General features: G+C 43.4%; 1 protein-coding gene across 3 annotated transcripts in view; it reads right to left on the reverse strand.

Annotated features, from left to right (window-relative positions):
• The window catches only part of BTD (biotinidase), a 35,540-nt gene that overhangs the window by 7,529 nt on the left and 1,748 nt on the right, over positions 1-26,263 (reverse strand). The window contains exon 2 of one of the 3 annotated variants that reach the window (XM_080926927.1): positions 19,795-19,852. The exons of the other annotated variants lie outside the window; for them this stretch is intronic. Coding sequence (XP_080783053.1) covers positions 19,795-19,835 — 41 coding nt within the window. The 5' untranslated portion in view covers positions 19,836-19,852. The remainder of the gene's footprint in view (positions 1-19,794; positions 19,853-26,263) is intronic. 3 annotated transcript variants of the gene reach the window in all.

A 26,263-nucleotide genomic window follows, 5' to 3' on the forward strand; every position in this document is an offset into this window, starting at 1 on the left:
TTTCCCTAAGGGATAAATGTACCACACAAAGGCCAGGGCCTGCTGCCACTCATCCGGACGCACACTGTAAGCAGTGTTCTATGGTAGGAACAAGGGGCCTCTGAGCGAGCAGTCATGAGGTTTGGAGTGGAAACAAAGGTATAATTGATAAGCTTTCTTATTGGAACACTGTCTCTAAAGACATCAAGGAATAATTTTAAATGACTCAAAAAAAATCTACTTTGCATCCCATTGAAAGGATAATGGGGTAGTTTGGGTGACGTCATGGTCATAGTGACAATACTTTTAAAGTCCAAGTCCATGGCCTCTTGAAGAGCTGAGGTAGAGACACATGAGGCAGGCCTTGGTGGGAGTAAGTCAGGACTCCTGGGCTAGGAAGGCCGTTCACGGTGTCTGCATAACAGATGTGGGCCAGAGGGTGCATAACAGATGTGGGCCAGAGGGACTCTGCGAGTGCACTGGGGGTGGGCTAAGACTCAGGGTCTCACCTAGGCCAGCCTAGGGCTCTACCACTGAGCCTTAGCCCTGCCCTGGAATACAAAACCTAACTCTAAGAACATGTAATCCAGCAAAACAAGGAAACTGCAGAGCCAGCAAGAAACCACATTCCTTTCTATTTTCAGAAAATAAAATCTGTATTATTTTCGGAAAGAGTCCAGTAGGAAAGCTCTAAGTGGTAATCATTCGTGTGTGTGTGTGTGTGTGTGTGTGTGTGTGTGTGTGTGTGTGTGTATACAGCAATAATTAGGCACTATGCACATTTAACCAGATATTCATGCTTGAGAGATTCAGGCTTAGTGGGGTAGGAGAGAATGAATAAGTGCAGTAAAAATAGCTGCATGAGTTTGCCCTTCCCAAACAGCGGTGAGGCAGGAGACATTTCACCAAGGCTGTGAGGCTGGCTTTCCCTCCGCACTTGGCATCTCAGGAACAACCTAACAAGGCTGAGCAAGGACACTGAAGGGCTCAGCAGCAGCAGAGAAGGTGCTCAGTCTTAAAGTGACAGGCCCGGGGACTAGGAATGTAGCTCAGCTGAGAGTATTAGCCTGGCACACACAGAGCCCTGGATTTGTCTTTAGTACTGGAAAAAAAACCAAAACCAAAAAACCAAAAACCCACCTGGGCCTGGTAGTCCATAGCTACAATCCCAACACCCAAGGAGCGGATACAGGAGAATCATTAGTTCAAAGTCGTGGGTCAGAGGAAATGGCTTGGTAAGTAGGCAGATCTAATAAATGTGATCCCTGGTGTCCACAGAAAGCTGGGCATGGTGGCACACTTGTAACCCAGCACTTTGTCGGGCAGAGGCAGGTGCATCTTAAGGGTTCACCAGTCAGCAGTTCTAGCCACTGAACCCAGGTCCACTGAGAAGCCCTGTCTCAAAAACACAGAAGAGAGCTGAGAATGATAGAGGAAGATTCCAGATGTTGACCTCTGACCACCAAGACACACATCTGGGCACATGCACCTGTAGGTACTGCACAGAAAACCAAAGGAAATTTAAGGCCGTCCCACCCAGGAGTTGAAGGCCAGCGTGTGAGCGGGAGGGAGGAAGGAAAGAATTGAAGGGTTCACACTTGCAGATATGTACTAGTGAGGCAGTTTCTAGGTGCTGGCTCATGGCCATTTGTACAGGGAGACAGGGGTCCTTGGAACAAGGGCTCTGGGGCCAAGGAGTTCTTGGAAACCCAAAAAGTAACCCATCTTTGGAGATGGTCAGGACTTTGACCTAAAAAAAAAAAAAGAGAGAAGTAACTGGCCCAATGTGATGGTAGCAGTCTTTTTGCTGAAGGCACCTGCCTTCTGTGGGTGTCCTCTGCTCTGGGACAGGAGTCCCCCTTCTAGGAAGGTACTCACATCAGACATCTATATACGAGCCAGCTGAGCCAGGCCTAGGCACATGCCCGAAATGCCTCCACAGCAAACAGGGTCTCCTGGAGCTCATCCCCTGCACACAGGGGGCTGGATACAGAGCAGTCAGTAGGGCAGACAGCAACAAGTTCGAAGCAGAGGCAGGCACTGGGAGTGGGTACCATTTCCAACACTGTGGGGGAGGAGTGGGTACCATTTCCAACAGTGTGGGGAAGGAGTGGGTACCATTTCCAACAGTGTGGGGGAGGAGTGGGTACCATTTCCAACAGTGTGAGGGAGGAGTGGGTACCATTTCCGACAGTGTGGGGAAGGAGTGGGTACCATTTCCAACACTGTGGGGGAGGAGTGGGTACCATTTCCAACACTGTGGGGGGAGGAGAGTCGGTGGAAAGGTGATGCTACACAGAGACTTGAGTGTGCAGAGGTGAGTGTGTGGCACACATGAGATCAGGAGGAGGAGCCTCCACTCAGAGGGCCTGAGGCAGGAGACATGGCCAGAGGAACAGTGGCTGGAGCCGGGGTGGGAGGTGGTGGCCAGTAGGAATACAGGAGGACGAGCAGATATCGTCACTGGCCTGAAGCTCTCCACCCACACCCCACCCCACCAGAAGGGTTAGGCCACATTATGACTTGGTTACTGTTTTCATTTGGAAATGAATCACCAATAATGAGATGTCACCGTGTGTCAAACTGACAGGAGGCGGACTTGTTATGACTAATTCTGGTTGTCAACTTGACTGCATCTGGAATCAACTAAAACCCAAGCTGCTGGACACCCTTCCTTCGAGGGATTCTTAGGCAGATTGTTTGGAGCTGGAAGATCTACTCTCTATCTGAGCCCCACCTCCTGATGGCAGCCCACATACACGGGGATAGAAGAAGGAAATGTTGCCTTTTCTCCACTGGCCCTCTAACTGGCCAGTTCACCTGTTGCCGATGGTGTTAATCCCAACTTCTTCAGGACAGTGTCACTGAAAATCAGCCCAGCCTCAGGCCGGGACTGCAGAGACATCCAGCCTCGGGGGCTGGACAATGACCTGATTCTTGTCCTTCCTATTGTGAGACAGCCATTGTTGAGTTATCTGGACGACAGCCTGGAAGCCAGCTGGAAAGGTCACGTGTAAGTAAACACAGTGTGACGACCAGTGCTGATGGGAATTCTCTGCTGAACCCACACGGAAAAATAAGGAAAGGATCCAGTCCTCCGAGGGACGTCGGTAAACTGTGGCTTCACATTCTCCCTTTCACAATGACAGGCAGAAATAATTCTGCACTGTTTTTGGACAGGGGCCAGGCTCTGCTTTACTAACTAGAACAACTTATCTTAAGCTACAAGAGAAATCCAACAACCATGACATGTTAACTTAAATGTTGTCTTTCAGATGGGGAATATCTTCACAATTTAAATAGAATAAAACCTCCTGGACTAAGGGTGTAGCTCCAATACAGCATTGATCAGCATGTGCAGGGCCCTAGGTCCAGGCTCACTACTGTAAGTTTCTTCATTCAGTGCCACAGGGTTTAAGGTAAGGAGGGACTTTGTGTGTACCTTTGAACTGGGGGGGAAAAAAGGCCAGCTGACTGATTTTGCAGGTGTGACTGCCATCTGGTGGACAAACTGAGTATAACACCAGTAGGCGATTGACTCAGGCAGTAGCGATGGGTTTTGGTTTTTTCTCTTTACCTTCATTTTCCACTTCTAATATCTCACCCATCTACTTCATAATGAAAAAAAAAAAAAAACCCGAAATGTCTGGCTGTCTTAAGATTCACTCTTTCAGGGCTGGAGAGATGGCTCAGCAGTTAAGAGCACTGACTGCTCTTCCAGAGGTCCTGTGTTCAAATCCCAGCAACCATATGGTGGCTCATAACCATCTGTAATAAGATCTGATGCCTTCTTCTGGTATGTCTGAAGACAGCTACAGTGTACTTATATATAATAAATAGATACATCTTTAAGAAATTTACTCTTCCTAAGCCAGGAGTCACAAATGTAACCTTTATTTCTCAGGTGTTTTTCCTTAGCCCTGATTTGGCAACATTTGGCTGGTGTGCTGGGACACACGCAGAGTCTCCTAGGAAAGAGGTCACTGAGGGGTTACCTAGGCTGGGCTTCTGGGATGTGTGTGCTGCTAATGGATGCCAGAAGCTCCATCTCATTTTGTGCACTGTTCTAGGCAGGGACCATCAATAGTCTAAGACAGGAGGAAGCCAGTAGCATTCAAGCTAGCAAGGATCCAGGTACTTCTCTCTCGGCTCTAGACTGTGGGTGTGACGCGCCTGCCTTACTTGCAGCTGTAAAGAACTGTGACCTGGAACTGTAAGCCTGACACAGTCATTCCTGCCCGAAGTTACTTTGGGTCAGGGTGTCTTAGCAGTCACATAAAACAAAGCCAGCCAGTTAACAGACTTCGTGCTCACCTTAGCCAGGGACACCTCAGATAACCAACATCACCGAGAGTCCCTGATTAAAAACAAACAAAACGGGAGCAGAGCATACTGAATTCGTTGAGAAATCAACCAGCCTTATTCTATAAAGCATAATGTACTTTTTTCACATGTGTATCAGAGTTCACAGGACATGAGGAAGAAAGTCCAAAGATGCCAGTGGCTGAGCAGAGTCCACAGGCGACAGCTCCGGGTAGTTTACTCTTCTGTAAAGCTCGCAGCTCCCAAGAGCCATCACTGAATCCAAATGCCAACAATGACATTACAGGATTCCAGGCGTCCAGGAGGCTGGGCAAGAGAAAAACCTTGTCCAGGACCAACCAGGGCAACATACTGAGAATTCATTTTAAACAGAATTATTTGAAATGAGCCTCAGCAGGCGTCAATGGGGAATTGTTTTGGGAGTATGTGTGGAAATCTCTCCTCTATTTTCCTATTGAATTCATTCAAATTAAAGTCATAGGAAGCACCTTCATAAAAGAGCAGAAGGCCGCAACACAGGCTTAGAGCTGCCTATCAACCTTGTCTGGGAAGATGAACTCAGAAGACAGACAACATAAAGGCTGACCTTTCCTATTAGATGCATGGTGGGCACCAATCTCCAGATCTGTCGAGTAGAAGCCATCGCCTACACTAGGCCTGTGCTCCTGCCTGCTGATCCTCAGGGTGAGGAAGGAAGACGCAGAAGTGGGCAGTAGGGGGTAGTACTGAAGAATCCTGTCCCTCACATCCACACGATGAACTCAGAGGACAGTCTGTAAGAAACACTACCAGAGCGATGGCAGGGAGTGTGGAAGAGATGAAACACAAAAACCAAAGCAAGAGGCCTATAGGCCACATGCAAAGGCCCCTTCTCCATCGAAAAGCTGGGGGGGGGGGGGTATATTGGAAAAGATAACTAGGTTTAGCAAGAGAGAACAGACAAACTCATGGATCCTGATGTGGTCAGTTCCTAGATCAGGAGGAGGCGGCATGTGACACAGCTTTGTGTGGGACACAGGCACACCACCTTGAGAGAGGCTGGTGGTGTTCAGTCAGAAGGCAGAGCATCATAAAAATGGCAGCCCCCCCTCCCTGCCCAGGCCTATTTGTCTGGTCAGCAGTACAGAGCTGTGAGAAGCGAGTGGTATCTGTAGCTCTGCCTGAGAGGCGCTAGGCATGTCTGTCTGGTCTGATGTGGTTAAAGTCAGGAATTATGTGGGTTGCTTCTTTTTCTGTAGCAAAGGTCTCAGCTCAGCTATAGCCGCCTCCTGATCCCAATACAAGTCCCTCTGTACTTCCCAGTGTCTTGGCAGGACCTCCCAAATCCTGTAGCTTTACCAGGTTTGAGGGGTCAAGTCCTCCAGACCTGGAGCAGGCCATGGGCACTGGGGATATGCTGAGAAGAGAGGTTTTGGTCTCTCCCATGAAAGCTGCAGGTTCTACACTGCTCAGCTTCAACTACAAAGCTGAGGAAGGTATTCTAGTTCCTTGGTTGGAGAGAGATTACCCTTTAGCTAGAAAGGGACTTAAGCCACAGGCAGGACCTCACTCACATCTGTCTTTGAAAAAGCCCACACAGTCTTTTTATGCCGTGCTCAAAAAAATGGAGGAAAGTTTGGCTGAATAAGCAAACCACGGATGACTAAATAACAAATTGGAAAGGAGCTGAAAACACCCCATGACCCACACAAACAAACCACCCTTACTCGGAATTAATATATCATAAATTGGAACAATATTGAAACAGTTAAAATGATGAAAGCAAAATCAATATGTAAAATATAGATATCAAGATAGCACTTAAGGTGCACGCCTTTAATCCCAACAGCAAGGCAGAGGCGGATGGATCTCTGTGAGTTCCAGGGCCAGCCTGGTCTACAAAGTGAGTTAAAAAACAGCTAGGACTATGTAGAGAGACCCTGTCTTGAAAAAAACAAAAGAAAAAAAAACATTTAAACAGGCAATGATGGAGGACAGATTTTAACCAGAAAGCGAATCATAAACACTTCAAAAGCCTTTGAACTTACCTACAAAACAGAAATTCAAACTGGTACCTTCTTAAAATTTAAGTTTAGAAAAAAAAAAAAATTAAGGCCGGCAAGCAAAGAGATAGTGGTGCTTTCAATGTGGCGTGAACAAGTCTGAGAGTTTGTATTATGTGTCGCAGTTCGCTCTGGGACTTTATCTTAGGAAGTCATTCAAGTGAAGTCTGAGGGTGCTGGAGTGAAAACATCCACGGACACAAATGCGCTTTCCAGTTTCAATCTACGGAAGTTTAGAATCGACTCTGATCCTTGTGATACGACCAGGTTATAAAACCAAGTTTCCACTCCTTCATCTGTAAGCATAAGAAAGCACTAAGGTAGAGTGTTCGGTGTTCAAGGCACTGACAGGGCTGATCCGGATGTGAGCATGCAGGCGATCCCACTAGGCTCTTCCCAGGGACCTGGCAAGGGCTTACGTCATTACGTCATAACGTAGCAGGTTTGGGCCACAAATAAAAGGACTGTCTATCACCCCAGTGACCTCTCTGTGTGTCTGTTCCCCTGTGTTCCTGGCAGGTCCCTCTTTCCCCCTTTCTGTTCTTTTCTGTCCCTCCCCCAATGGCTCTGCTCCCCCCCCCCATCTGTCTGTCTGTGTACATGTCCACTTGTCTGCCTCTTCCCTTTCCCAGGTCTTCACTCCTTTCCTGTTCGGCCCATAACCCCCCTTTAAACCAGATCTGTTGCATAGCACGGTTACTCAGGGCACACCTTGGTACGGCCCCACCAGGTTCCTCTCGCGAATTACATCCTAACACTGGAGATCGTGTCTAAAGAAGAAAGCTACGCGCAGAACAAAACACAGTGGGAAGAAAGTCACGGAAATTGTCACATATCAGCCCCACAGAACAGGAAGCAGACGTTTGAAACAGGATTAAGACCCTGACAGTAATACGCTCGATTTATACCGCGGTGGAACTGTCTACAGCTAAGTCACAGTGAGTATGCTGTCAACAAGGACCCAGAAGAGTAGCAGCATGCAGGCCATTTTATGGTGACTTACAATGTTTTACTTTGTCTTGAGACAGACTCTTGACATCATATACATACGGCTGGCCTTGAATTTGCAGTGATCCTCCTGCCTCTGCTTCCTGTGCCAGGATTACTTAAAATAGTTCCTTAGCTGAGCACGTTGTTGGTGCCTACTTTTAGTCACAGCACTGGGGAGGCAGAGGCAGGAGAGCACCATGATTTGGAAGCTCGCTCTAAGGTTTACATAGAGAGAACCTATTTTTTTTTAAAAAAGCAAAACATTCTCTTCAATGTTACACTATTTTTCTAATAAAACCATTTAGAAAATAGCAAAGAGTTCAAGTTTCTAGTTTGGCCCACAGAAAGCACAGATACTGTGGCTCTGTCCTAAGAAGGGCTGGACAAGCCGGGGACCAGGGTCTCTCTTCAGAGAACGTAACCCCTGCAGCACTGGGAGTTCTACAAAGATCAGAGAACGCTCTGCCACTGCTGGGCACAGCACACCATGACAGGGATTGCCAGACATCTCAGAAGCCCGAGGCAGCTCTTTGTTAAAAACTGTTGTTTCCATTTCTCCTAACCCTAGCCCTGGACAACAGCTGTATAGATTTTATTTGTGCATGGTTACTTTTCAGTTGGCCTTGCTGTGCAAAATTATCCTATTATATCTGACTTTCCTATGTCTTTCTCCTTCTGCACTGATGAATTCTGTGAAACTAGATATTCCTTGATGTAATGATTCTTAAACAATTAAAAATTGAGGCACAGGGCACCGCACAGTCCTAATGGCCCAGCTGCATGCTGGGTGTTCTCACCTGGGAAACAGGGTAATAATTGCACAATGGTAGTTCCAGATTAATGCTTGACTTGCAAGGAAAGTTTGAGGAAATTGTTAGAAAATGATTAGAGCCAACACTGGAACCCCAGGAAAGGAAAAGGCTATTGAAGTTATGAAACAAGTTTTGCACAACATTTGAGAGTGGTTCCTGGATGAGGAATTATAGAATGTATAAAATTACACACTAGTGGTAAGCCCTAAGCCTGCCACACACTCTCACCAGCTGTCCGGCAAGGGAATGCCTGGTGATCTCCTGAGCAGATAGGGTGGTGCACTCTGGGATTGGGTCCTTTCTGGCCCAGAGAGAGGGCCAGGTGACCGCCATCAGGGCTCAGGACCCGCCCCCAGACAGCTGAGTCCCCAAAACAGCCTTGGAACCGTTCTTCCACCAGAGCCCACAGGGGACCTTGCCAAACACCCTACAGGATAGCTTGGAGCTCCTGGTGGACAGATTGCATGGTGCACTCTGGGATCGGGTCCTTTCTGATCTGGCTGTTCCTCCCAAAACAGCCTCACAAGAACCCTCCCACCTGAGCCCACAGAGACAGAACGAAGTCACTGCAATCAGAACTCACTGCCTGCCTGCAAAGAGCCAAACACCCAGGAGCAATTTTCTTCCTGAGTCCATGGGCCCTCAGATCCACAGGAGAGACAGGCTCCAGTCAGAGACAACAAGATCACCTACAGTCACTGACAACAAGAAGGCAAGAGGCAAGCACAAGAACCCAAGCAATGGAAACCAAGACAACCTGGCAACATCAGAACCCAGCTCTCCCACCACAGCAAGTAATGGATTTCCCGACATTCCAGAAAAACAAGACTTAGACTTGAAATCATACTTCATGATGATGATGATGGAGATCTTCAAGAAACTCATGAATAACTCCCTTAAACAATTACAGGAAAATCAGGAGAAATCACTTAAAAAATACAGGAAACACACACACAAAAAAACATATGAAGGAACTGAAAATGGAAATAGAAAAAATAAAGAAAACACAAAAAGAGACAACCCTGGAGATAGAAAACCTTAAAAAGAAATCAGGAGTCACAGATACAAGCATCACCAACAGATTATAAAAGAGATGGAAGAGAGGATCTCAGGGGCAGAAGACAACATAGGAAACATAGATAAAACAGTCAGAGAAGATGCAAACACCAAAAAGCTCCTAACTCAAAATGTCCAGGAGATCCAGGACACAATGAGAAGACCAACCTAAGGATAATAGGTGTAAAAGAGGGCGAAGAACATTAACTAAAAGGCACAGTAAATATCTTCAACAAAATCATAGAAGAAAACTTCCCTGCCTTTAAGAACGAGATGACCATGAACATACAGGAAGCCTGCAGAACTCTAAATAGATTGGACCCGAAAAGAAACTCCTCCCGACACATAATAGTCAAATCACCAAATATTCAAAACAAAGAAAGAATCCTAAAAGCTGTAAGGGAAAATGAACAAGTGACATATAAAGGCAGACCAATCAGAATTACAACAGACTTCTCAACAGAGACTATGAAAGCTAGGAAATCCTGGACCGATGTCATACAGAACCTAAGAGAACACAAATGTCAGCCCAGGTTACTATATCCAGAAAAACTCTCAATCACTATAGGTGGAGAAACCAAGATATTCCAGGACAAAACTAAATTTATACAGAATCTGCCCATAAACCCAGCCCTACAAAGGATAATAGATGGAAAAACCCAACTAGGAAACTACACCCAAGGAAAAGCAAAAATAAATAAATAAATAAATAAATAAATAAATAAATAAATAAAAAAAAAAAAAACAATCATGCAAGGAAACCAAAAGAAGAAAAGCACACAAACATAAGTCTACCTCTAACAACAAAAATAACAGGAAGCAACAATCACTATTCCTTAATATTTGTTAACATCAATGGACTCAATTCCCCAATAAAGAGACACAGACTATCAGACTGGATATGGAAACAGGATCCAGCATTTTGCTACATACAGAAAACTCATCTCAGAGACAAAGACAGACACTACCTCAGAGTAAAAGGCTGGGGAAAAAAAAAACTTGCAAGCAAATGTTCCAAAAAACAAGCTGGAGTAGCTATTCTAATATTGAATAAAATAGATTTTCAACCAAAAGTTATCAAAAAAGATAAGGAAGGACACTTTTTACTCATCACAGGAAAAATCTATCGAGATGAACTCTCAATCCTGAACATCTATGCTCCAAATACAAGGGCACCCACATTCATAAAAGAAACCCTACTAAAGCTCAAAGCACGTGTTGCACAACAGACAATAATAGTGGGAGACTTCAACACCCCACTCTCATTAGTGAACAGATCATGGAAGCAGAAACTGAACAGAGACACAGAAATTAGCAGAGGTTGTGACCCAATTGGAATTAACAGACATCTATAGAACATTTCATCCTAAAACAAAAGAATATACCTTCTTCTCAGCACCTCCCAGTACCTTCTCCAAAACTGACCATATAGTGGGTCACAAAATAGGCCTCAACAGATACAAGAAGATCGAAATACTCCTATGCATCCTATCAGACCACCATGGACTACGGCTTATCTTTAATAACAACAAAAACAACAAAAAGCCCACATACACATAGAAGCTAAACAATGCTCTGCTCAATGATAGCATGGTCAAGGAAGAAATAAGAAAGAATTTAAGGATTTTTTAGAATTTAACAAAAGTGACAGCACAGCATCCCAAACTTATGGGATGCAATGAAAACAGTACTAAGAGAAAACTCAGAACTCTGCATGCCTCCAAAAAGAAACTAGAGAGAGCATACACTAGCAGCTTGACAGCACAGCTGAAAGCCCTAGAACAAAAAGAAGCAAATACACCCAAGAGGAGTAGATGGCAGGAAATAACCAAACTCAGAGCAGAAATCAACCAAATAGAGACAAAAGGAACTATACAAGGAATCAACAAAACCAGGAGCTGGTTCTTTGATAAAATCAACAAGATCAATAAACCCCTAGCCAGACTAACTAGAGAGCACAGAGTATAAAAATTAACAAAATCAGAAATGAAAGGGAAGACAACAACAGAAACTAAGATGAAATCATTAGATCCTACTAAAAAAGCCTATACTCAACAAAACTGGAAAATCTGGAGAAAATAGACAAATTTCTAAACAGATAGCAGATACCAAAGTTAAATCAAGATCAGATAAACCATTCAAAGTGTCCCATAACACCTAAAGTAATAGAAGCAGTCATCAAAAGCCTCCCAACAAAAAAAAAAAAAAAAAAAAAAAAAAAAAAAAAAAAAAATCAGGACCAGGTGGGTTTAGTGGAGAATTCTATCAGACTTTTATAGAAGACCTAATACCTATACTCTCCAAACTATTCCACAAAATAGAAACAGAAGGAACACTACCCAACTCGTTCTTTGAAGCCACAATTATATTCATGCCTAAACTACACAAAGACACTACAAAGAAAGAGAACTTCAGACCAATTTTCCTCATGAACATTAATATAAAAATACTCTAGAGTTTAGCTTCCTGAGTTCTAGAGAATCAAATAATCCTATTTAAAAAATGGGGTACAGAGATAAACAAGGAATATTGAATGTCTGAGAAGCACCTAAAGAAATGCTCAACATCCCTAGTCATCAGGGAAATGCAAATCAAAACAACCTGAGATTCCACTTCACACCAGTCAGAATGGCTAAGATCAAAAACTCAGGTGACAGCAGATGCTGGTGAGAATGTGGAGAAAGAGGAACACTTCTCCACTGTTGGTGGGGTTGTAAGCTGGTATAACCACTCTGGAAATCAGTCTGGTGGTTCTTCAGAAAATTGGACATAGTACTACTTGAAAACCCAGCTATTCCACTCTTGCGTACATACCCCAAAGATGCTCTAACATATAACAAGGACACATGCTCCACCATGTTTATAGCAGCCTTATTTATAATAGCCAGAAGCTGGAAAAAACCCAGATGTCCTTCAACAGATGAATGGATGCAGAAAGTGTGGTACATTTACACAATGGAGTACTTCTTAGGTATTAGAAACAATGACTTTATGAAATTCCTCAGCAAATGGATGGAACTAGAGACTATCATCCTGAGTGAGGTAACTGGGTCACAAAAGAACACACATGGTATGCACTCACTGATAAGCAGATACTAGCCCCAGAAAGCTCTGAATGCCCAAGAAACAACTCACAGACATTATGAAGCTGGAAAAAAAAAAAAAAAGCTAAAATGGGGATGCCTCAGTTTTTCTTAGAAGGGAGAACAAAACACTCAGGGGAGAAAATGCAAGGTCAGATAGAGGAACAGGGATTGAAGAAAAGATCACTCAGAAGCCACCTCACTTTGGGATCTACCACATATGCAGCCACCAAATCCAAGTGCTATAGCTGATCCCAAGAAGTACTTACTGGCAGAAACCAGATAGAGATGCCTCCCTCAGGGACTATGTTAGAGTCATATAGATACAGCTGAGCATGTTTGCAGCTAATCATCAGACTGAACTCAGGGACCCCAATGAGGTTGCTAAAGAAAGGAGCTAAGGAGCTGAAAGGGGTTGCAACCTCATGGGAAGAACAACATTATCAACCAACCAAACCCTCCAAAACTCCCATGGACTAAAACACCAACCTTTGTGCACACATTGAGAGACCTATTAATCCAGTTGCATATGTAGCTGAAGATAGCACTGTCTGGCATCGATGTGAGAAGAGGCTTTTGGTCCAGGGAGGGCATGTTTTCCCAATGTAGGGGAATGCCAAGGCAATGGGGCGGAGAGGGTGATTGGGAGGGAGTGCACCTTTGTGAAGGCAAATAAATGGAGGAGGAGGAGGGATGGGAACAGGTCAGGGGAAAGGGATAATATCTCAAATGTAAATACAGAGTTTCTAATTTAAAAAAATTACACACTAGTAAAACTAAGTCAAAATACTGGGATTCTTGGAATCATTGTGTGCAATGTACAGGAACAGCAAGCTAGCGGAACTGCTGAGTTAAGGGTTAACTTGGTTCTTTCTGGCCACTGCCTGGCAGATTTGCCCATGTCATTAGAGCTTCACAGGAAAATGCAGGTAGCTGACCTCTGAGCTCTGAAGTAAGTGAAAAGTTGAGGATTAAATAATGGTAAGTTTGCAATTATTATTATTTTGGCCACAGGCCTGGGAATAGGGGAAGCTTGAGACTGTGGGGGACAATTGTAATTCTTAATTCTTTGTGGAAATGTGGTTATTCTTTTGAATTTGATTTGGCAATGATTTCACATTGTCTTTTTTTTTTTCTACCTGCTTTTAGAGTATCAGTAAAAGACTGGGGCAAGAGAAAGGCGAGTGAGTGAGCTAGTGAGTGAATGAGCAAATGAGAGAGAGAGAGAGAGAGAGAGAGAGAGAGAGAGAGAGAGAGAAAGAGACTTTAAGCCTGTGAATTTGTACCCATACTGTAATTATTTTTATTTAGTATGCACCTTCCAGATATCCCTGCTTTCCAGCTGAGAACTCTGATCCTGTGTCTAGGCTAGACCCCGACACCCCGCCAGGGTCAGAAGGAAAAGTAGCCAGAGGTTCTGCTCTCGAGCAGGCCCACCCCGGTAAGGAATCACTTTATTAACTCACCTTATTGGAGCTTAGCCCTGGAGGTCTGACCTGAACCTGCCTGACCGGGGAGGAAGAGACAGCTTCCCGGGGAGAGGGCAGCGCTCCCCATCAGCTCATCCCACCTCACCTGGTGGGAGAGCCCATGCACAGATGAAGCCCTGAGCCCAGGCTCAGAGGCACAGGAGACAGACTGGACACGGTGTAACTGTCAATTCCAGGGCACCTATCTTGGTACTGTGACAGAGCAAGACAGTGCAGAAGCTCTTCCGACCTGCTATGGCCACTTTACATTTAGCTAGACTCTGATCTTCTCGGTGGTAAGCCCTGTGGGAAATTAGCCAACCCTATTCTAGGAACCCTTGGTCAAGATGCCCCAGATAACTTATGTTAGCTTCTGTTAAACTGCCTGCTTGTGGAAACACCTCCCCTCACATGCCCCCAGCTAACCATTTTATCTTCTGTTAATCTGTTTGCTGGGACAAAACCTTCCCCTGCAACTGCTGAGAGAGATATTAGCATGTGGTCTCTGCCTTAAAAAACCTAGTACTCCAGGGCTGGAGACATGGCTCAGCGGTTAAGAGCACTGACTGCTCTTCTACAGGTCCTGAGTTCAATTCCCAGCAACCACATGGTAGCTCACAACCATCTGTAATAGGATCTGATGCCCTCTTCTCATGTGTCTGAAGACAGCTACAGAGTATTCATATAAATACAAATTAATAAAAATAAATTAAAAAAACTCATTACTCCAAACACTTGCCACTACACTTGGGTCCCAAATACCTGAGTGTAGTCCCAGCCAGCTGTTGTCAGTGTCTGAATGGTCTTCTCTGGAGGGTTCCCCATAACACCACCTCTTTACTAAATGCCTGGTTACTGTATCTGCTTGCTTTACCAGAACATGTCCTTCATCTCTCAACAACAGCAACAATAACAAATTACAAGGATACTAAAAAGTCAAGTTAAAGCTGGAAGAGATAGCAAATGTCAGAACAGACACTGGGAAGTCAGGCGGCAACTATCAGCAAAAGAGGGGAATTCTAAGAACACATTTTAAAGGTGATGAAGTTAAAACAAACAGGCAAAACCCCTATGGAACAGACAAAGAATCCCTTCGATGCTCATTAGAGCAGATGTGGCTGAGGCTGAGGAATCTCTCTCCTTCACCTGGCTTCAGATAAAAGGAGCCAAGACAGGGAGGACTGTCAGTATAAGGTAAACAGAGGTTACACAGTGAGCCTGTCTCAAAACAAATAACACCAACAACCAAACCTCAGAGAGAAAACACAGAAACGCAGATGTAAACACCTACTGGATGCCTTGCAAAGGAAGTAAGTGGTACTCAAAGCCATGGCTGAGCACTCACTCGGCGTGGATATTTGAACGCTTATTTCCCAGTTGGTGTCACTGTTCGGAGAGGGGGTGCGACCTTGACTAAGGCTATATGTCACTTAGGGAGTGGACCTTTGAGAGTTCATCATCTCCCACCACTTCCTGTTTGACTCTTCCTCTTTGTCTTTGTGGCTGAAGATCGGGTTGCCCAGCTTCCCTGCCATCTCCGTCATTACGGACTCTAACTCTCTAAAAGTCAGAACCCAAATAACTTTTCAGTAAGTTGCTTTGGTATTGGGGGAGGGGTGTTTGTTTGTGGTTGTTTTTATCACAGCAACAGAGAAGTAAGTACCACACAGCTGGACAAGTAGAGTTGGATGCCCAACAGCTGTGTTTGGACAGAAAGGAGCTCACGCAGCAGTCAGTGGCCATGCCTTCTGGTGACGAGTCAGACCTGTCACCTCTGGAATACAGCAGACAGGATCTCAGACTGAACAACCGCTTGGCCTCAGGAGCAGCCTTCCTCATTGCTATGTGTACCTGAAGCCAGGTGAACAGAGCTCTGGGCCTAGGTCTGGTGGACTTCCACAACCATGGCATCTGTCACCAAGAAAGGTCTGCAGATGCTACGGCAGAGTACATCTAATATAAACCACAGGCTCTGGAGGAGGGTAGGCTGATGCAGGCTCATCAGCTGTACCCAATGCATAACACACTGGTCCGGGATGCTGAGAATGATGCAGATCATACATGGATGAGGACAGTGGGGGCAGGGTAATAGTTTTTCCCTTCCATTTTACTATGAGCCTAGAGATTCTCTTAAATAAAGCCTTTGGAATATAAAATAAGCTAGAAATTAAAAACCAGACTGGTGAGGTAAGACTGTGACATTTCCCAGTCTTGATAGCTAAGAAGTTTGATATTTTAATACTTGATATCTAAGAAGTTTGATATTTTAATACTAAGAACACTGACAAGCATGCTGGGAATCGACAGACCAGGGCTGTCATCTGTGAGAAGCAGGGAGACTCCTTTTCCATGCGTCAGCTTGGCCTTGGGATGCTGAGCACACAGGAAACAAGGATATCTAACAAGACAGACCCATGTTTAGTCAGCAAACCTACAGCTCCTTTTGTGATGTAAGCAGTGTGAGGAAGCACTTAGAGGGAATGTCTGCTCATGGCTTCCGGTCTGCCAGCACTGGGCCTTCTGGGAAGATCACCCCTCCAGCCAATCATCACGGGACTCTCCTTAAAAAAAAAGTTTGGCTATGGGAACCACACTCTAGAGACATTACAGCCAAAGGTGTTGTTTACACTGAGCTTGGAATTCAAATTATTTTCTTTTTAAGATTTATTTATTTATTATATTTAAGTACACTGTAACTGTTATCAGACACACCAGAAGAGGGCACCAGCTGTCATTACAGATGGTTGTGAGCCACCATGTGGTTGCTGGGAATTGAACTCAGGACCTCTGGAAGAGCAGTCAGCGCCCCCAACCACTGAGCCGTTTCTCCAACCCATGGAATTCAAATTCTTACAATATACATGACCCAGGGAACAGGATAAAGGAGTACCAAGTGCTGGGGATGTTCATGGTCCTGAGATGGCTGGAAAAGCCAGTCTACACCCCTCTGTAGGAACTCTTAACCCAGGCAATTCAGGACAACCGCACAACTAATGCCAACAAAATGTTCAAAATTATAAAACAGTCAACGAAATTATTACTCGGGAGTTAAGAAGAAAAAAATAAAAAGCTCAGCAAAATGGAACCAAGAGATTCAGATGTCTGCAAAGCAAGTTCATGACTGACAACTAAAGCAGTACCCAGTGGGCTCTAGAGTGCATCAATGAGTAAGATACTAGTAAATAAAGTCAGATGAAGAGGTCCCTAAAATGTGAGAATTAGAGCTGCCAACAAATAATGCTTAAAACAGCACAAAGGGGCTGGAGAGGCACTCAGGGGGCAAGAGCACTTGTTGCTCTTGCAGAAGACTTGGGCTTGGCTCCCAGCACCCACATGGCTGCTAACCATCTGTAACTCCAGTTTCAGAGGATCTGATGGCCTCTTCTGGCCTCCTTGGGTACTGCATACATGAGGTACACAGATATGTATTCAGGCAAAACACCTATACACATAAAATAAAATTTAAAAAATAAATATTTAAATTAGAAAAAAATAGCACAAAATGACAGAAACAAAGAATAAGGGTAGGAGATGGGGCAGTCCATACAATGTCCCACAATATTCCTAAGAAGCAGTAAATACAGAAAACACACAGGAATAATAGCCTCAAGTTTGATAATAAAATGCAAAATAATAAATCCAGCATAAGGAAGAAGAACACTATAGCTAGACACAGCATTGTGAAACTTTGGATCTCCGAAGATTTTAAGAAGGAAACACAGAAGCAACCATGGGGAAACAATGCTCTTTAAGGATACAGTTATTTGGCATCATCCTGATGGCTCAACAGAGAAAGCTGAAAGCTGTGGCAACCCAAGTTCATTTCACAAATCCAAATTAAAGGTGGAAGGAGAGGACCAACCTCAGGGGACTGTTCTCAGAACATCCGCACATGTGCCTGGTTAGCATGGGCTGCCCCCACCCCACAACATCTTTAAAAAAAATGACTCAGTGCTTTATTTTACAATAAACTTCTCAGTGTCAGAGACAGAAGTGAGATTATCTCCAAAGTGCTGAGAGAAGGTAATTATGAACACAGCCTTGTTTACCTCCCACACAAACTCTGCCAAACAAACCCAAGCAGTACAGCAGGGACTCAGTCACTCTAAAAAGAGAAAACAAAAACCAAAAGATGTTTTGAAGAATACAGTAAGAAAAAAAAAATAAGATTACTCATCAGAAAATCTCCCTAAGCACTTTAAGAACTGTAACTAAACACTGCCGTGAATAAAGACAAAGTAACATTGAAGGAAGACAAAGTAACAGGGAAGGAAGACAAAGTAACAGGGAAGGAAGACAAAGTAACAGTGAAGGAAGACAAAGTAATAGAAAATGAAGACAAAGTAACAGTGAATGAAGACAAAGTAACAATTTCTTGGTTTATATTTAAAAATAACAGCACAAAATAGACAGGAGATAAAAGCATTAAAGGGAAGAGGAGGAGAAAGGGAAAGAAGAGACTGAAGAAGAAAGGGAAGAGAAGAAAAACAGGAAGGAGAACAGAATAGAAATGTAACCTAATTTTAAAAGTAGGGAAAATAAAATAAGGCCAGAGACACAGCATGGTAGGTAAAGTGACTGTACACAAGCATGAGGACCTGAGTTCAGATCCTACCTAGCACCTACCTAAGAGTATGTTGATGCGTATCTGTAACCCCAGTCAGTATTGATGGGTGAAGACAAGCCAATTCTAGATGCTTCCTGGCCAGCTAGTCTAGCTTACTCTGCAAGTTCTTGGTTCAGCAAGAGATTATGGATAGCATTAGAGGCAGATACCTGATACTCCTAGTAGAAATGTGAGCAACACAATAAAGACCTAAAAAGGAGTCTTGAAAAACAATCTGCAAGGACAACAGTTGGTAAGCTCCGACGAAAGCATAGGAGGAGATCCAAGAAAATGAAGGGGCTGTGTGATAGGCACACTGTCAGGGCCCCCTGTATAAGCAAGCCTCTCTTCCTTGGGTGCACACAGATATGACATTTTGCTTCTAGCCAACAATGAATGAAACTTTAAGAGACTTCACTGTGAAATTGAAGTCCCATGCCAGTCAATTCTGCTCATCCAAAGAGACCATCCCAGATGCACCAAGTCTAAAGGCCTTGAAAAGATGGCAAACACTTTTAAAAAGACAATTCCAGCTGTTCTTAAGTAAGCAAGTCACCATGAGTCCCAGGACTGTAATGAACGTCATTCTTCAGATGGTAGAGTTTGGAACTCTAGCTGACACCTCACTTGCAGCCTAGAGGGTGAAAGCCAAAACAGGTCCCAAGTGTTACTCAGACTCCAACCCACATAACATTCAGATGATAAATGATTCTTATTTTAAGCTGTATAGTGGGTGCAAAGACAATTTTTAATACAATACTATATAACAGATCAGAAAAGAATATTTAAGGATGTAATTGACGAATGTTCAAGTGGCCAAAAAATAGAAAGCAAAACTCAAGAAAGGAAGACAATGCCTAGGAGAAGTCTTCCTACCAAAGATAAAGAATCATTTGGGGGCCAAGTTAAAAGGTCAAACACATTTTTGTTTGGTTTGGTTTGTGAGACATGGTGTCTCTATGTAGCCAGTGCTAACTTCAAACTCAAACACCTCCTGCCTTGGCCTCCCAAGTGCTAGGATAACAGGCTTGGAACACTATACCTGGCTAGAGACAAACATTTTTACAAAGACTGATTTAAGTGTATAGGTATTTTGTCTGTATGTATATCTATGCACCACATGTGTGCAGTGTCCGAGGAGGCCAGAAGAGGGCATCAGATCCCCTGGGACTGGAGTTACAGATGCTCCTATGCCACCATGTGGGTGCTAAGAAGAAAACCTAGTCCTATGCAAGAGCAGCCAGTGCTCTTAACCACAGAGATGACTCTCCAGCTCTGGCAAAGGCCTTTATAAGGGCAAAAAGTCAGTCTGTTTCTCACACTTTATCACAATAACATCGATGTGAACAAAAGTCCACAGAATCATTTCTAAAACAGAAAATATGACTTAGAACTGTTATAGGATGCTAATATTTGGTTGAAATATAAAAGTACCTCATAATGAGTTTGAAGATGTAAGAACTTGGGAGTCTCATCACTTTGACCAGCCATTCTTTAAAAAAAAGAAAAAAGAAAAAAGCATTAAGTTCTGCAGAGCAGGAAGTGGATGGAAAAACTATGGCAGGAACTTCAGATATAAAATAAACACAAGGATTCTGTTTATAGAACAGTATGCAAGCATTGTAAACTTGGCAATGCAGGCCCAAGGAAACCAGCCAGAGGTCCAAGAGGGAGGGAAAGGAAACTGAACATTATCAGCCTACCTGATTATGGTAAAAATGGAGATGTATAAAAATAAGCAATAATAAAAAGGAAATAATAAGTACGGAAAAGGGAAAATAATGAGGAATTGTAGCTAAAATGAGGATCTCCTAGAAAATCTCTAGCAATTGGTAGGCTGAGGCAGCAGAATTGTGGTAAGTTTGGGGTCAGCATGGGCTGCAAGGTACAGAGTTCCAGAACCTGGGCCATATCCTTCCCAAAAACAAAAAACAACCCCTCTCACCCCTGCACGACACCCAAAATTTAAAAAAACTACCCCCCTCACCCCTGCATGACACCCAAAAAAAAACTACCCCCCTCACCCCTGCACGACACCCAAAATTCAAAAAAACTACCCCCCTCACCCCTGCACGACACCCAAAATTCAAAAAAACTACCCCCCTCACTCCTGCATGACACCCAAAATTCAGATAAAAAAAAAAAAAAAAAAAAAAAAAAACTAAGATAAGGCGAGAATTACAGGAACACTTATGAAACAAGCACTAACCCCAGCTTGTCATGGTCCTGCCATCCCCATCCCCCCTTCCCCACCACGGCAGCCTCATCTTCCAAGCTCAAAATAGGCCCAAAAGTTTTTGGAGGAATTCTGGGAAGCAACAGAATATCCGGATGTTATTGGGAGCATCCCAGGATAGTAAAACTTTTTTCTCATGAGGGATTTCACTAAGACGCAGCCTTCTCTCTCCATATCGTTGTCCTTGGCAAATGTGCAAGATTATGTTGTGGTGGAAAGGCAGTCTGACTCTAGGTACCATCTGGTACAGAAGGAAAATGGTACTTCCAAGGACCCCCATTTTGCCCCCAACACCCTGCCTGGCAACTTCTACCGTTACAAGGAAAGCTGGCCAAGGTAAACTACTGTGCCATCTTGGAATACAATCATGGTTTAGCCAGATATAGGAAGCCCAGTTAGAACTGAATTTCACATAACAAATGTTAAGAGTCTCTTTATACTAAACTTTCCCCCACAGCTAACCAAAAACTAAAGTCCAGGCTTTGATTTTACTTCGTTAAATCTGACAAACCTTACCTATAAATGCTCATGCAATTGTGACCCTGGCTTAAAAAAAATGGTTTATGTGAGTACACTGTTGCTATCTTTGTACACACCAGAAGAGGGCATCAGAACCCATTACAGATGGTTGTGATCTACCATGTGGTTGCTGGGATTTGAACTCAGGACCTCTGGAAGAGCAGTCGGTGCTCTTAACTGCTGAGCCATCTCTCCAGCCCCCCACTTCTGTATTTTTAAAAATAGTTTTGTCACCCACTGTACATTAATTTCACTTTTTGAAATTTAGTCATTTGAAAAAAAAGAGGTCTTTTATGTGTCTTTAGTCTATAGGTTCTTCTCTCCTCACTGTTTCCTTAAAACTAATAGAGAAGACGGTCTGTCAAGTGCCTACCACGGAATCATGAGGACCTGGGGTCAAACCTCCAGTGACTGTGGGGCACAGTGGTGAATGGTTGTAATATCAACACTGGGAAGAAAGGGAGACTGTACCCAAACTAGCTGAATCGATGAGCTCCAGGTTCAAGGAGAAACCATATCTCAAAATGCAAGGTGAAAAGCAGTTGAGAAAGACGTTCAACATCTACCTCAACACACAACTGCACACTCTACAGAAATATGTACATAACTGATATGTGCATGCACACAGAGAAATAAAGCAGAGGACCTCAGATCTGTGATCCCAGCACCTTGGAGGCTAAGTCAGGCCCACCTCAGCTACACAGAGAAACCTTGTCTTAACAAAACAAACAAAACTATGAAGACATTGTCAAAATAGACATATACAACTGTATGATATAAGTATTAGATGAGGAAAATAATAGAAAGTTTTATTTGGTGTATATATATATTATTCATGGAATATATATGTGTGTGTGTGTGTGTGTGTGTGTGTGTGTGTGCATGTGTGTGTGTGTATGTGAAAATAGACCATATATATGATTTTAATTAGAAATGCACCTCATAGGTTTATGTATTTGCATACTTGACCCCTGTCAATGGCACTGTTTGGAGAGGTTATGGTACCTTTAGAAGGTAGAGCCTTTCCAGAAGGATTATGTCACTGGGGGTGGCTTTAAGGGCTAAGAGCCTCACTCCATTCCCTGCATATGGTAACCTTCCCTCCCCCACCCCAATAGGAAATGTGATCAGCCATCAGCCAGCTTCCTGGTGGCCATGTTGGCCTCTCTCCCTCTGGAACTGTAAATGCTCTTTCTTTTTGAAGTTACTTTTTGTTACAGTGGCTTATATCAACAGAAAAGCAATACACACATGAAGCTAGGTATGCATCTAAAGTATCTAAAGGAATAAGAATGAGCTGTTGCAAATGGTGCTGGAACACCTATTATGACAAATGGACTATTATAAAAAGCAATCAGTTAGTTACCCCGCTATTTCCTCATAATGTAATTTAGCTCAGAGCCTGGTCTAAGTTCAGCCAGGTAACTGGTGACTCCTGGGACATTACCGAGCATACAAAGGCTTACACAATGGGTCTTGTTCCATTCTACACATGAAGAAACAAGGCGTCGAGATGGTGAGAGACACCTTTTCAGTGGCAGGTGTGCCAAATGCCCAGAATGGCAAACCTGTTCGTCAACTGCCAGTGTAAAAAGTAATCTAGGTGACAAGTAAATGACCACAGACCTCTGAATGAGCCCAGCTAGAGTGGTGACAAGAACAAAACCAACCAACCAAACAAACAAACAAAAGCACTAAGTTTCCAACTGACAGAGAAAATGGCCATTCTCACATAATGATGACATGAAGTTCTTACGGCTTTGGAGAATAATTTGACAACTTCTGATAAAACAGGTAATACCTGCCCCATTCCTGTATTATACACAGAAACTCTCACATAGGTGACAAACACACTTTCAGGGTACATTATTATACTTTGAAAAGGTTAAGTACCCTAAACCTCTGCTCCTGTTTGAATGCGGTCCCTTACATCATGTGTTGGAGCCCTCAACACAGCCATGCTGGAAGCTGGGTCTACTGAGAGGTGTCTGAGTCATCCTTCCTCACAAATGCTTTTGGTGTGGGGAGGGGCTAGCCATCTCTAGTTTGGCCTGCTGTTTCTCTCTTCATCTATCTGCTGGCCTTTCTGCTCTGAGGACCTCACCAAAACCAGATGCTAGCAATGGGCTCTTAGACTTCTGAGCTACTAGACAAATGAGCAAAAAATAAGCATCTTTATGAATTATTTTGCATTGGCTGGGGTTGGTAAAGCAGACTTCATAATCCCCAGCTGCTTGGGAAGCTAAAGCAAAAGTAGTTCAAGGCCTGCTTGGGCTCCAGAGTGAGTTAAAGGCCTGCCTACGAAACTCACAGACCCTGTCTCAAAATAAAAGCAGGGGAAAGGAGAGGGATCTAATTTAGAGGTAGAACAACTGCCCTCTCAGCACCACAGAGCAAATACATAATTCCTATTCTCATATATTCTCTTACAACAACAGAAATAGATTAAGAACCTATAAACAATGTGGATAATGCAGGAACTAGAAACATTAAATTCAAAGTAATGGCTCCCTCTATGGGATGGGAGGGGAGATGTAGTCAGGGAGGGGCACATAGGAAATCATTTGTGTATTTATGAGTATGTAGTAACTTCTAATCCTTCCATGCATCTGAAAGATATCATAAATAATAACTATGAGAAATCAGTAAGTTGTTGGTAAGCTCCAAGAAGGAACTCAAAGGTTATGATGAAGAAACAAGTTTATGGCCTTAAGTCTTTGATTATGAAATGTCCCCAGGCCAACCTCACGCTGGGAATTTCACAGTTTTATTCCAAGGTATGTGGCTAAAGCTATACCACACTTGTCACCATTTTATATACAAGAAAGAAAATCATTGTGGTTATTGCCAATGTTAAACTCTCTCAATTTTACTTTAAAAAGAAAAGAGAAACAGACAAAGCAGGGAAAGCAAAGTCTTCCTATTTTCTTTCCATTTTGCTGCTCCCTGCTTCAGTGCCAGGTCACGGGGGCATTAAACTGCTAAGCAAAGTTTAGTTTGGGCAGGAATCCTGCATTCTCTAGGTCAAAGAGTACCTGGGAAACATGCTCAGGGCCTTTCAACTTCTGTAATGGAGTTACTACTAAGCTGCCCCTGAGAACTCCACAATATAAACTTGCTTTTTTCTTTCTTCAAGCCTATCTCTACGCTTTGTTACAGCACAGTTCATAAATTTTATGAGAAGTAAACAAAATCAACTTAAGCAGTTTTACTTAACAAACCATCTCATTACATTAGTTGATGCCTGTTCCTCCTCTGTTGACATTTCTCCTTCAGCACAGTTCTGGCAGTATCATTTTTAAGTGTTGTTTTGGGAAAAAAAGCAGCGCTTTATATATTTTTCCTCTTTATATTCCTGGTCATTTTGCTTGCAGGTGGCATAGCACGGAAATCTCAGCTACTCAGAAGGCTTAGCTAGGAAGATGGAAATGCCCACCTAGACAACTTTGTGAAGCTTTTTTTAAACATAGAAAAGCAAGCTACTATACTAAGCTACTAGGCAGCTGCTAGAGTGATTTATAGATAAGAAAGAAAATTAGCATTGACCAGGGTTAGTAAAGCAACCTTCATAATCCTGTAAGACTATAGTGGTCTATCTAGTACACTGTGATACTAGAGTAACACTGTGGGGTATACCTACAATAACACTGTGGGGTGTAACACACTGTGATACTACAGTAACACTGTGGGGTCTAGTACACTGTGATACTACAGTAACACTGCGGGGTATAACACACTGATACTACAGTAACACTGTGGGGTCTAGCACACTGTGATACTACAGTAACACTGCAGGGTATAGCACACTGTGATACTACAGTAACATGTGGGGTCTAGTACACTGTGATACTACAGTAACACTGTGGGGTCTAGTACACTGTGATACTACAGTAACACTGTGGGGTATAGCACACTGTGATACTACAGTAACACTGTGGGGTCTAGTACACTGTGATACTACAGTAACACTGTGGGGTCTAGTACACTGTGATACTACAGTAACACTGCAGGGTATAGCACACTGTGATACTACAGTAACACTGTGGGGTCTAGTACACTGTGATACTACAGTAACACTGTGGGGTCTAGTACACTGTAATACTACAGTAACACTGCAGGGTATAGTACACTGTGATACTATAGTAACACTGTGGGGTCTAGTACACTGTGATACTACAGTAACACTGTGGGGTATAGTACACTGTGATATTACAGTAACACTGTGGGGTATAGTAGCTGTCTAGCACATACAAAATGCTGGTTCAATCCACATAACAGAAGATATGTATTAAATTTCCATTTTCTATTAGTTGTCAGCCAGTTTCATTTTTAGCCATTCTACAACTTGACAACTAGCCAAAAATCACCTGAGAAATGAGTCTCCGTAAAGTAACCCACTTTACCAGGTTGGTCTCTGAGGGACAAATCAAGACCAATATTAACCAATACAGGAGGGCCTAGCCTACAAGACAGGTAGTCCTAGGCTGAAAGAGAAAGCCAGCAAGTAGCTTCCTCTGTGGTTCCTGCCTTTAGTTCCTACCCTGACAACTGTCTCTCACAAATGGCTGTGACTTGGCAGGGGAAGAAAAATGAAAAAACCTTTCCCCTCCCCTAACATGCTTTTACTCATAGTATTTGCCATAACAACCAAATGATGTCAGAAGACAGCCACAATCCTTTCTTTCTTTGATAACCAAGCACTACACTTTGGTAAAGCATGGACTGTTTTTCACAGGTTCAGCAAATTATGTTTAAAAACAAGCACAAGGTTCCTAGTGTTTTTGTGAACCGACTGAGACAAAAGTCACAATAGGGACCCACAGAGTCACTGTCTACAGAAGCTGCCTTCTTTTGAAAGTTAATCTTCTTTATACATATTACAACTCTTTAAAAAAAAAAAAAAACATTAGTTTGTGAGACAGGGTCTTACTCTGTTGCCCAGGCTAGCTTCAAACGTGAGATCCTCCTGCCTTAGCATCCTGAGAACAGGGGACATAGGCCTGCCTCACCACACCCTGCTTACAACTCTTTCTCAATTACCTGGCCACCTAGTAATTCACCCACTTGGAATAAAGCTGTCAAGTCATTCCTCATCATCCCAAAGCTGGATCCCTAAAGCAATCACTATCTGGACTCTGACCTGGATTT

Source organism: Micromys minutus (genome assembly GCF_963924665.1).
Source record: "Micromys minutus genome assembly, chromosome: 12".
Lineage (NCBI taxonomy): Eukaryota > Metazoa > Chordata > Mammalia > Rodentia > Muridae > Micromys > Micromys minutus.